This window comes from Pocillopora damicornis, chromosome 3 (genome assembly GCF_964200805.1).
Source record: "Pocillopora damicornis chromosome 3, jaPocDami1.2, whole genome shotgun sequence".
NCBI classification, from domain to species: Eukaryota; Metazoa; Cnidaria; class Anthozoa; order Scleractinia; family Pocilloporidae; genus Pocillopora; species Pocillopora damicornis.
The window spans coordinates 11,419,478-11,432,342 of record NC_142672.1 but is presented as its reverse complement, the minus strand read 5'-3'; the positions used below and the strand labels follow the sequence as shown (position 1 = coordinate 11,432,342).

Genomic DNA, 12,865 nt, shown 5'->3' with positions numbered 1-12,865 from the left:
ATGTAGCCTTCTTTCTATCACGGTCATGTCGCCAAAACGCAAAGTCCAACGCAAAACAGAAAAGTGGATAAGGTAACGAGAAGGTTTCCATTGGAAAGAACTGCATATAACTAGTTGCACGCGCTACTGTTCCTCATTGTTCACGCAAGAGGCGCGTCCTACCCAAAATTCTTGCATCGAAATGTAAAGATTTGGAAAAAGGCTAGTTTAAGAAAGTGAGCCTGGTAAAGAAACTGAGGACAACTATTGACTCGCCAAACAATGAGCAGCCAATTTCTCCAACGACCGAAATGTCAAAAAATGACAGGCCGCAAAGGTAAGGAGTTTCTCCCAGCCGATTTAGCTGCTGCATATGCGAGTTATCATGATAATTTGACAGAGCAAAGAAAGCTGGAATGGAAGTTACATGTAATTGAAATTGAGACAAAACTTATGAAGCGTGACTACCGAATGCAAAAAGGAATACTTGAAAGAGAGCTAAAAAAAAACGAGAACGATTTCTGGAAGTGTCATCGGGTATTCTCCGCTGTAAGCTTATTAACTGACTCTGATTCCTTTAAGAAGGACTTGTACATCGGACCCAAGCCAACTAAAGCAAAACTTCCTCGTAAAACTCTTAAGAGATTAAGTCACCTGGTGCGGAGCTTACAAGCCGAGGAAGAAATGGAAATTCATTCAAGATTTGAGCGGTGTGCTCGATATGCACGAAGAGAAGAGCTTCTTGGTCTAGTCCCAAGTTTGATCTTGAGTGACGAGGTAAGCTCTGATTCATTGCAGCTGCGAGATCTGGTGGAGATCCGCAACGAACATTCAGCAAACAGCCGGAATAACTCGGGAAGAATAAATAGAATTCGCTCAGCACCATCAAGAGTCGAGTCTAGAAAAGCAGTAGGGGAAGAATTCGGTCGTGAAAGTCCACTGAGCAATATTTCATTGAAAAGCTCATTGACAGAGAAACCAGTTGAGACCTTTAAATCCGTCACAAAACTTGATGACATTAGCAGCATAAGCCAATGTGAATATAGAGTGGAACCATCTATAAGGCTTGCTTGGGTGGAGAAAGAACAAGAACGGGAGATGCAGAAAGAAGTGATCAACAGTACGTCTAATGAAGGAGTAGCTGTACAACCATGTGTCCATTTCGATGATTCGGGGGAAAGTTCAAGGGGGCAACCACATACTTTGGAAAGTAGCATTGAACAGTCCGCTGACTTTAACTTGCCTGTTCATGTGACCTCATCTCACCATCGAATAACAGCTGAGAGCTTAGGAAAGGATCTACCTGAATCGAATCTCGAAGAATTTCAGCCAAAGGAAGCCGAGTTTGAAAAAGAAAATGTTTGGGGCGCTGAATTTTTTCTGAGTGATCAAACTCACCAAGTGACCTCTCCAGCGGAAGAACGTCGGAAGGTAATTTCGTTTGATGCCATGAGTACAAAAGGTGAAGGTGAATCCGCATCCGCTGTAGGAACATCGTTGATCAAAATCGCCCAAGAATACTGCAGGGAGCTTCCAACACCTACTTCAAATGACTTATCTAAAAATAAATTGTCTCTGAAACTGGCGCCAGTTAAGAAACACGCGTCGAAACGAGGCAATGAATCTCAATCTAGTAATTATAAACGCGAACAGTTTCAGCGTGGAGATGTTAAAATTCCAGATCGGGCCCCATCTTTACGTAATAAGAACGTTTTGAAAACAAAGGTTTTCGAGTATTGCGCTCACGATAAAGCAAAGAGTAAAAGTAACGCTAAAATGACAAAAGCTTTGCCGAAAAGTAGCTTACAAGGGCTGTCAAGCCATCCGAAAACACTCACACCTAGAACTCAGAGAAAACCAACAGAAAAGAGCCCGCCTGTAACGAATGAAACACCAAAGGGAAGGCAGGTGCAAAACAACTCAAACAGAAGAAGTGCTACAGGCAGAAAATCACCACAAAATGTCACAGAAATTAACAAAAAAATTGGGGAGGACGAGACACACTTAATCAAACACGCCCAGAAAAAAAAGAAGTGTCTCATATTCAAACGCAAGTGTCTGTCTGAACTTCTGTACAGTGGACAAATTCAGGTCGAGAGCCAACTAAGAAATAGAGTCCAAGGCTTCCTCAGTAACAAGGACGGAGTGGATGACTCTAACGGAGGGACTGGAAAAGAGACATTCACGCATGTCGACATTGATGCTGTATGAGTTCGAACCAGAATTTAACATAGCGATTAATAACGCGCGGAATCTTACATGTCTGTAAAACGTTTATATGTAATAAAATAATAGCTTTATAATACCCAGTGTTCTTTAAACGGATCAATAAAGTGATTGAATGAGGTAATTTGCGGCCTCTCGCAACCAAAGTCGTATTCGCAAAAATCCCTAAATCTCATGCATCATCCCACACCATGTCTACATGTTTGGTACAATGTATAAAACTCATTTCAATAAAAGTAATTCGCCGATGCACTCTTTCTTTTCTTACCGGAGAGAGTTTTTTTATACCTCTGGGTAAGAAAACCCCTTTATTTTGGCTTAACTTAGTGTATGTCACCCAACAGGGTGGAGATTTTTGGGTCACGCGTCTTAAATGAGTATACATCTATACTTTTTAGCTTCTTGAGTTCTAAAGTTGTGAAAAATGGAAAAAGCCGATATGAACGAACATGTGCTCATGATTCCAAAACACTTGCTTTAAAACTAGTCAAGTTGTATTGGATTGATTCGCAAAATTTCATTTATTTTTCAATCAACGGTCACATGTTTAAAGAAGTGTGACTTGACGTGACAGTTACCGTGACATCGAGAACTTCAGAAAGACCAATAAGAGTTGTCGATCAGTCGTACGAAAAAAATTGGCAACAAATCCCAGAGGGACTTGCAGGGAATTCAAGATGGCTGACTTACAGGAGTGGTAGTGTTTTCCAAATTTATCGATATATTTTGCACAAAAGATGGGTGAAGGGATTACTGATTGCTTACCACTGGCACTACGATCTGTTGGGGATGCCATCAAGCTTGACTCAGACAACAGGATTAAGGTTTGAGTTTTAACCAAGCTCGCGAAAGAAATTCAAAATCACTTACCCGGATCAAAACACTTTTGAATAGCCCCCAGTTTGGAGTACTGAGATGCAGGTTAAATTTGATTCAGCTCTGCCTTTTTCTAACAGATATCTACGCAAATGCTCGGTATTTTTTTGAGCGTTATTTTTGTTATACCCGGAAGGTCATCATCTATATTGCCACGGTCTTTCGACGGTGACGTCATTGCAAACAAGGGATAACAATACGGTGGCAATAAAGTCATATCGAGCTTCTCTGGGATGAGCAGAGTGATTTGGAATACAGAGGGATGAGGGAAATCCCAGGGTATATTTATTAAAAGCCGTTAACATTTGGAAGGCCTGTTAAAAAATCAGTACCCCATTTGGTGGGTTGGTTTTTGACTCAGCACCCTGTAACTGTCCACATTTCATCAGCTTCTCCAAAAAATAAAAATATATATATTTATTCCAAACCTCTTCTATCAAAAACCAGTCATCGTTGGGCAGGGGTTATAGCGCAGATTTAAAAAAAAAATATATAACAATATTGGAAAGGCTAACCATAATTCTACTCCAATTGCAGCCTGTGATAACTCCCTAAGAATGGGAATGTAATCCAAAGTTTGTCTTTACCCTTTAAATCCCAAGGTCTCATTAGTAATTCTCCTTACTGACTGCCTAATGATTCTCATTATGTAAGTTTGGAGAATTTGGTATTGGAATAATTAGTAATCCCATAATTGATATTTTTCTTTATTCCCATCACTTGTCTGCATGATATTGTATAGATATAGTAAGGAGAAATTCTGTCTTGGTCACGCATGGGAGTTAAAGGGTTAAGATATCCAAGGTGCAAGATCACAAAACTTAATAAATTACTTTTGATTAATTTAGAGCCACTAATATAAGTTTGTTGTATGTTGCGCGGTATGATATGCATTTGTCACATGTTACAGTCATCCACATAAATCCTTTAACATCAAGGGCATGAAGATTTTGTTGGCAGATGTATATTCAATACTTCTGACATGATTTTATACTGCATTCATTTTTAAACCAGGAGGCATACTGTCAGTATCTCAGTTGCATCATCTATATATCACAAGTTCTTAAGGATGATGCTTGGGACAAAGGTATATCCTAAGTTTCTATTTTACTTAACATCTAAGTGACAAGTTAAAAAAAAGATCTGCACTCTGCTCTCACAGTTACAATTTTCTAAATAAAATCAATTCTGGAGAAAAAGAAGTTAAAGTTAATTTCTGTACTTGCCACAAAGATAATAGTGTTTTCCATTAAGGATTTTCAATGACCAATTATGGGTCTGGAGGAAGTTCAATGACTGTTTATAAGTCTGGAGGAAGTGGAGAGTAATCAATGAATATTTGGCTGTAATGACTGTTAACAGATCTTTGCATGTTGAGGTCATTAATGCTCTAGAAATCTTGAAAAGTTTTCTTCCAGTTTATTCACCCAAAGAAAAAACTACACTTTAGGATTAAGGTGGAGAAGGAGATGCAAAATTTGCCACCAGCTAGGAAAAGATAAGTTAACAAAATATTCTACCACCAATTGAAAAACATATTGACTTTAAGATTTTATTTAATATTTACATCCATTGTGCCTCTGAATTACTGTAGACCTCCAATTGGTGTACAACAGGGACTCAGCCAAGTTATTCCGTATGCTTCAGCAATGTCAGGAGAGAGCTCTGACAATAATATCTTCTTTGGGTAAGATTACAATATTGTAAGCAATTTTGAAGACTCAGTGCAAAAGAACCAAGTATAGTTTTGATATGGTACAATTGTGGCTTTCTTAGATGTCTTGAAATAAAGAAGAATATTTTTTGAGAATAATTCTGAAAATAAATGTCATCACACATCAACATGTCCTTGATGCTTGTCATTCCTTCAGCAAATAGCACTTCAACAAGTCAAACACCCCCCACTAATCAAATACCTCAGCATCTTCACCCTTCATCTGAAGGTGTGCCACATCGCTATTCTGACAGTCAGGTTCCAATTCCTGGCCAATCACCTCACCATCAACTGGCACCACAAGATGTGACTATTCGTAAGCTGTCTGACACAAATTCTCCTGCAGCAACTTTGGCAAAACCCACAGCTGATGGACACCTTTATCTACCATCACCCCCTGGATCTCCATTACCTCGTCATCGTCGGTGGGTACTCAATATTTGAAACTGATTTTCAGTCTTAATTCCAGAAACATTTTCTAGAGAACTGTAGTTTTAATTGTTATTAGTTTCAAGTTAAGTACAAAAGAAATAATTTTCATCGATTCTCCAAACACTCAGCCAAGTGATCATGACAAATAATTTGGTTGTTCCATTTTACCTTCTGGCCAAATAAAAGATGAAACTGGTCTGGGTAGAAGTAGTGGAAAGGTGTAACAGTTTTGTCTTCACTCGAGATTTTTCTTGTTGTTCAGTAATTGAAAATTGCTGGCTTTTATTTTGTGGCAAAAAAGAATAGGGAGAGTGACATCAGTCTATTGTTTGATAAATGATAACCATATCAACCTTCATTTCGGTAAATTGGGCCACTCAATATTATGTACGAAAGTAAGACAGCTTCATAGAAACAGTTGCCGTTCACTACTGCTGTACATGTTTGATTTATGATTCTCTTATCCCTAGAACTGGTAGCAATGATCCTATGGAGAAAGCTTACACGGAAAATAAACAGTTAATACAAGCATACAGGACAAGAATGCAGAATGCAAACAAGGGGGGAACAAACAAGGATATGATTTCCCATGTATGATAACTTCAATAATTATAAATTGTCATAAATCCCATTCTAAAATGGTTACAATTTATCATTTTCCTGCATTTCTATTAAAAAGTTCTCCTGGCCTTGATCTCATCTGCTAAATTCTATTAGCAGATGACTACTTAGCAAGCCAGTAAAGCATTCTGGGCTTCCAAGTGGTGTTGACCCTTGGACTCCTAAGAGTCAATATCACCCCCTGAATCACACATTGTGGTCATGAGAATAAAGGAAATGATCACCAACTATATACTGAAGCTCTTGATTGTTAAACAAATTCTCCTCATTACCTTAGGAGTTGTGTACAGAACAGTATGAAGAATATACATACTGATGTTGGGGTGTAAAGGGTGAATGTTATGTTATCATGTGGCACTCTGATTGAAAATTTATTGTTGGGATGATGTGACCCTCTACTGAAGTGTGAATATTCTTGAATGCAAATCACCCAGGCTTTCAAAAGACCTATATTAGTATTTTTGAAATCTATATTAATTTCTCTATGAAGTTTGGTATTCAAGCTTCAGCAGGTACTCCTTGATAGCATGCAAAATAATATTTTTAGTAATTGTTTGATATTGGATTCTAGACCACAATTCTACGAAGCTTACAGGGGTAATAAGACTGCAGTTCTCATGTACTTTTTTACTGTTTTGCAGAATCTCAGTTTAATGCGAAGGATGTCAGAAAACCTTGCCATTGAAAAGGCCAGGGAGCAAGCTGTATCCTTTGTCCATTTTTAATTTTATCTGTACTTTTTGTGGCAAAATCAAAGTCATTTAGTGATAGCACATAATGAAATATGCACTTTACCATTGATAATGCTGTAATTTTAATGTAACATATAACTTTAACTTCAAGATAAGATAAAGCAAAAATTGTTGGAGCGACAACGAAGATTGCAAGAGGAAACAAACAGGTGAGAAAGTGATGATAGGTATCCTTTTGTATGAGTGATTATCATCTAATTTCTCCTAACAATATCCCCACTGAATCAAACATTTAGGTCATGAGAATAAAAAAAATTATTGCCAGCTTCAGTAGTTCTTGATCGTTAAAAATTTTCTCCTAGTCATATCATATAAAACTCACAGAGAACAGTGTGGCAAACTGACCTTCGGTTGCAAAGGGTTAATGCCTTCTTCAGTAACAGCCTGATTGTGTTCGTCATGTAATTAAGTCATTGATGTGTTACAGACGTCTTGGCCCTGCAGTATATTCTACCAAGGAACAGCAAGAACAGCGTATTATTTACACAAAGATTTTGGAGTTTGAACAAGAGACCGTAAGTTGGAAAGCATTTATCACCATATTTGAATGCATGGATGGAAGTGTGCTTCATTTATATTAAATACTCCAAAAATTTACATCTCGTTTAATATTGTATATAAAGTGACACCTTTTCCGGTGCGCTTATTTATTATTGCAATGTGTGAAGTAGGTTTTCCACTAAGACTTGCAGCATAACTGAAAAAGCCTCTCAAGAGAATTCAAGATGCAACTGGTTATTTTATGTTTCAGTTTTTTTTTTCGCCTGTATCTTCGATTTCACGTGTCTTAATATGTAGAGATAAGTAGCTATTGTATATTTCATCATTTTGAAGGTGTGGCCGAAACTCTTACGGAATAAATTGAAACTTTCGCCAGAAGATTCCAAGTTGATCAAGGAAATAATAGCTAAGATTTTCAGGTGAGACTTAAAACTCTTTAGTTTATTATACATATTGTCAAGTTAATTAAGCATTAAACCGCATTTTCCATTGGTTTACCGTAGTAATAACTAGGCTGGACGTTGGGAGAACACGAGTTTGTAAATCACGAGCCAGAGGCGAGTGATTTGCAAAGTCTTTGAACTGATGATAGGTTTTGACCAATCAGGGCGTACGCATTATCTTAGTAATCACAAGACTCAGAAAACTAAGGGCATCTTGTCATCTCTTCAACACGGTATATTTTATCCACAAAAAACCTGGTTAAGAAATAAAAATTGGCTTACACTTGCTGTACAATAAGTTCTGCAATATGACATTGAAACTAGCTTAATGTTTCCCATCATACAGCTCATCGGATCATCCTCTTACCCAGTTTCTCCTCCAGTATCAGTATTACGTTTACCGGAAACTGGCACCTCTTGTGAAGGATGTGGGATTTCCTGATGTAAAAAGCGGAAGAATAGCTACCAGCGAAGGAACTGGTACAGTTATAAAGGAATCTCACTCTGACGAGCACGTGAAGAAATCGACAATCATCGATGATGAACAAAACCGAGGGAAAAACCTTAACACGGTAACTAATGCTGGAGGTAATTTTGAAGGTCACTTTTCATCTGAGACTAATATTGAGGAAAGTTTGAAAGGTACGAAAGAAATTGTGAATGGCACCGCTGAGGAAAAGGAACACGAGACAGTCGAAATTCATGATGCAGCGTTCGTAAACAATACTAGAGATGGTGGTAGTGTAGAAAAAGGAAAGGACGGTGATAGCGCATGCGCGAGCTCTGGAACTGATTTAGCGAAACTCAAAAATCTTCTTGGAGACGATCTTCAGTCGGAAGTCTCTGACACTGATACTTCGCAGCCTACTGCTGTTGCGACATCAGGTGATGCGGCATCACTGGAGACTTATTTTGAGGAGCTAGAGGACGATATGTTTGGCTGGGATAGCAACGAAGATGAAAGTACGGACACGGACTTTGAAACTGTTGGTGGAAGGAACACACAGACAACGGCAGATGAAAAGACTTGCAGTGAACTTAAAGAAGATACGAGTCAAAATAGGGTAGAGGATGCATCCCATACTGTCGCGAGATCTGTTACGGAACACAGTCAGGCAGACTCTTCAGAAGTCTGCGCAGATACTCCTTCACAACTCAGCGTGGACTCGCTCAGCGTTGAGTTGTCAATAGCAAGTAAAATCGGTAAAACCATCCAAGACCAACCAGACGATACAAATCCGTTTGAAGCAGATGAGTTTATTTCAAACCTAAAAGTTGAGGGTAATGAAGAAGAGACAGCAAGAAACAACACCAACGGGGAAAGTCAACAACCGCACAATAGTCTGAAGCCGCTAGGACAGGTTGGTGAGGAACAGATTGCTAGTAATAACACCCAAGGGGACGGAGATATTAAACAATCAGTGGAAAGTTTAAACGAAGGAGAACAGGTTGGTGAAGAACAGATAGCTATTATTGACATCCACAATGATGGAGAAATCCCGAGACCAGTAGAGAAGTCAAATAAGTATGATACTATAGGTGAAGTCCCATTTGATCAGGCAAACGGTGGAGATGAAGAGAACACACAAACACCTCGACTGTCTGGGTTTGTTAGTGAACGAAGTGGCAAGGAGGAAAATGGTAGCACAACTCCCACTACAACTGCATCTGACGAAAGGAGGAAACAATTGAAGGACGTTTTGGTGGATGTGAGATTTTTTCTTGGTATGTTTGTGCAGCAAACACTCATCTAATCATAACCAAAAGCCATGTATGATTTAGACCTTACTCAAATACATGTGGTTGGTTATAAAAATGCGTAATCATCATGCAATTGTTCGTCCCCTAGCTATACCACAAGCGAGAAGCCAGAAAACTGTTCATATACAGTGCTCTTGACCATACAATTTAAAAGAAACTGTCTTTTTCGTTTACTCTTATCGATGTATTGCATCGTTTACATGTCTATTGTAAGATCCCTTTGTAATTCGAGGTGTAAAAGGGAAAGGTAAATTATTAATATTAATCGTAAAAAGATCCAACTCTTGTCATGTTATGTTATCTTCCAGAAAATCTTCAGAAATTATTAATCCTTGCCTATGAACAACTGGACACACCAGCCGGCCGAGATCTTTGTTACTCCTATTTGGAATTCCCTTTCTTTAAACCTTTGTGGCCTATGTTGTTGGCTGTGCTCAGGTAAGAAGAACTATGCATCGTGGACGTTACCACCGCGCTCAGTCTGGTGTTCTGTCCACAATGGAAATCAAAAGCAAAAAAACGAATTTACGTGAAGTTTACTATTTGTTTTGTGGAATGTCTCAAAGCAAAGCTTGCTCTCCGGTTCTTTGCTGTTCTATTTATCATGTGTTCTCCGCCTCCTTTTTTCATCCAACAGACAAGTTAATCATGAGAAGGAACTCACACTGGCGGACGTGATGTCGGAGAACATCACGAAGGATCCGGTAGATTTAGGCGTGCCACATAGACTGTGTTTGGAGGATCAGGTACTGTATATCTGTGAATGGATTTCGTAACTTTCTACCTAAACTATATTTTAAGAAGATGATGAGAGGGGCTAACCAGATTTTAATAGTATGTGACTAATTACTGGAGTAGACATGTCAGTAAACAAAGTTGTCAACTTGGTCATCAGTAAAGTGAGGAATATAAAACGACAACATGCAGTGCTTTGCGTGAGAGTGGGAAGGGATGGCGCAGTGACCGAGTGAGCTCTCTTCCCACCGCTGTGGCCAGGGTTCGATTTCCGCACCTAACATGTAATTTAAGTATGTTGTTGGCCTGAGGATTTTTATCCGGGTATTCCTTGCTCGCTTTCCACCAAAACTTACACTTCAAATTCAAAAATAGACCTGGAAAACAGTGACAAGGAGCTAACACTTGGATGGCCACAGCTAAATTCCTATATATTATTTGTTTATTCATTTGAAGAAGACTTTCTAGCACTTTAAGCTAGTGTTATGAAAACACGACATAGTTTGTTTTGGGTAGAAGTATTGTTATGATATTTAAACTTGTACGTCTTTTAGGCGGTTTTGGGCGCAACAGGAAACAAGTATCCATATCAGATGGCGGTAGATGAACTTCATAAAGTTGCTTCGCTGTATTGTCCGTTGGAGAAACTAGAGTGCTTAGGTATTCAAAAGACGCATATTTTTTGTTTCTTTGTTTCTTTTTTTAGCTGGTAGTATTTGAATTGCTTTTTCTGATTTTAATGGATTGTTTTTTATTCTCTCTTGAATTTTTCGGTAGAGATAATGGAACTCTTATTTATCTGTCCACAGTTCGAACGTCGCGCTGCGTCTGTCAGTGTGTTGAGGATTACTGGGAGACGAAAGGAAAGTCGCGTCACTGCCCAGAGACAGCCATGTATGTAATCTCTGTCTCCCTTGCTACAATCTCAGTTTACTCAGACGCACGACTGAAGAAAATATCATTCCCTATAAAGCGCTTCTCTTCTCCGCCTAGCGCTCAACACTTCAGAAATAGAAAAAAGTTATTTCAGTTAGATTTGCGGGCGATACTAGGACGAAACCCATTGGCCTTTCGGGTTATTCTTTGCGAAAAAAAATTCTTACGGTAAGTTTAGCTGAGTGAACTTACGTCTTAGTTCCCTCTGCGAAAAAAATAATTCCTCGCAGGAAGTCTTGCTAAGCCAACATATTAAATCCAAATGACTTATGACGTATGGAAATTCTATTTTATCCACAGTGGATGTGATGATTTGTTGCCCATTCTTAGTTTTGTCATTATTCGAAGCGGAATGGCGCAGCTGATCTCTGAGTGTGATGCTATGGAGGAATTTATACCCGAGGGGTGAGTACGAGGGACCTTCAACTACCTCAGGGCTAATGAATTAACGGGGGAAGTTTCTGAAGAAACTGTGGTGCTGTGTCAGTGGGAGAGTATGACAGGGTAATTTGGTGTTATCAACTGAGTTGAAAACGTAAATTGTCCACCGTAAAGAGTTTAAAGGCTGACGTTTCGCGCGTTAGCCCTTCGTCAGAGCGACTGGAGGAATTGTGGGTTGTGTGTGGATTTATATGCATAAACTATTGGTGGGAATATGGTGACGAAAAACAAAAATACATTAGTTGAATGAAAAGCGCTCTTTGATACCGTGCGGATTGATTACCTCAGGGCTAGCCGTTTTCCCCCGTTTTCGGCAAAGTCCGTCGCGCAAGTTAAAAAAAAAAATCAGTATAAATGAAATTGCCATCCTTGCGCGCCGTGTGGAACCCTAAGCAAACTCTCTGACAAAGTCTGTAGTTGCTACTTTCCTTACGCCTCGCTCCTAGAGCTCCTCTTGGCGCGCGAACATCAATTTTTTCACTTTTTTTTTTTTAACTCACGCGAGGGACTTTGCCGAAGAGTTTACCGGGAGAGTTCCGCCCTAGGAACAAGGTACTAAGTAACATCTACATCCAAGGGGTAAAAGCGATGAAAATTTGAATTTGAACCTTTTATGTTTAACCATTTTACCGATGTGGTTCTTGTTCAGGTATCTGATGGGGGAAGAAGGGTACTGCCTCACGACTCTTTTAACAGCCCTTGCGTATCTGGCCACCCTGAAGCCAACTTGAAATGACCGGCCTAATCACCAAGCAAGGAGAATATTAGAGAGCGGGATATATAACATCATAAGGTTCAAGATAAAGGTTGGAGCTACAAGCCATGACGGGCCAAAAATCAGTTAAAATTTGACAGCGAGCCACCACACCGATCTTTTACTTCAAGTTAATGTGCTCCATTTATTTTCGCTCTGATCGAAACTCACTGAGTTTTTGGCAACAGTTACCCTTGACTTAAAACTAAGGTGACCAGGCAAAATTGTCGAAGAACTGATATTAGAATTAATTTATGACTGTTACAAAAATCAGAATAAGGGGCATTTTTCCACAATCTGTTAAAATGATTAAAAATGACGTTTCAAAGTTAAAATGTAAGGAACGTGAAATTTACTTTTCCCAATGAAGATGCCAATAGTTTTGTATGTGATTGAGAAAGTGGAAACAGCAAGGAATTAAACGCCAACCACAAGTTTTTTTTTTTTGTATTCTGTGGCCCACAAATAGAAACAACCTCCAATCATGCAAATCTTGTTCGTTTGGCTAGGAAACACCATTGTTCTCTTCACTGATGACGTTGGGAAAACGTTCGCGTCATTTCAAAGGATTTAACTAAGAACTAATTTGTTAATCCTTTTAACTGCCATAAGTTATCAACATTCCAATATGTTACCTTGCAAGTAGATCATGGGAGCCTATCAGTTAGAGAGCATAATCTTGATACAACTCCAA

At 39.0% G+C, this 12,865-nt stretch overlaps 1 protein-coding gene across 2 annotated transcripts; it reads left to right on the top strand.

Annotated features, from left to right (window-relative positions):
* The first annotated feature begins 2,855 nt into the window (after nucleotides 1-2,855).
* Nucleotides 2,856-12,614, top strand: LOC113667091 (uncharacterized). 2 transcript variants are annotated; one of them, XM_089198954.1, is made up of 16 exons: nucleotides 2,856-3,126; nucleotides 4,096-4,168; nucleotides 4,676-4,768; nucleotides 4,953-5,220; nucleotides 5,698-5,818; nucleotides 6,490-6,552; nucleotides 6,697-6,749; nucleotides 7,028-7,115; nucleotides 7,435-7,520; nucleotides 7,891-9,269; nucleotides 9,614-9,743; nucleotides 9,943-10,051; nucleotides 10,595-10,700; nucleotides 10,850-10,934; nucleotides 11,277-11,381; nucleotides 12,067-12,614. In XM_089198954.1, exons 1-16 carry the CDS (start codon nucleotides 3,121-3,123, stop codon nucleotides 12,146-12,148), a joined length of 2,847 nt encoding a protein of 948 aa, XP_089055080.1. In that variant the 5' UTR covers nucleotides 2,856-3,120; the 3' UTR covers nucleotides 12,149-12,614. The 2 variants fall into 2 exon arrangements, with proteins under 2 accessions (XP_089055080.1, XP_089055079.1); XM_089198953.1 differs by having other exon boundaries at nucleotides 2,858-3,029.
* The last annotated feature ends 251 nt before the right edge of the window (nucleotides 12,615-12,865 follow it).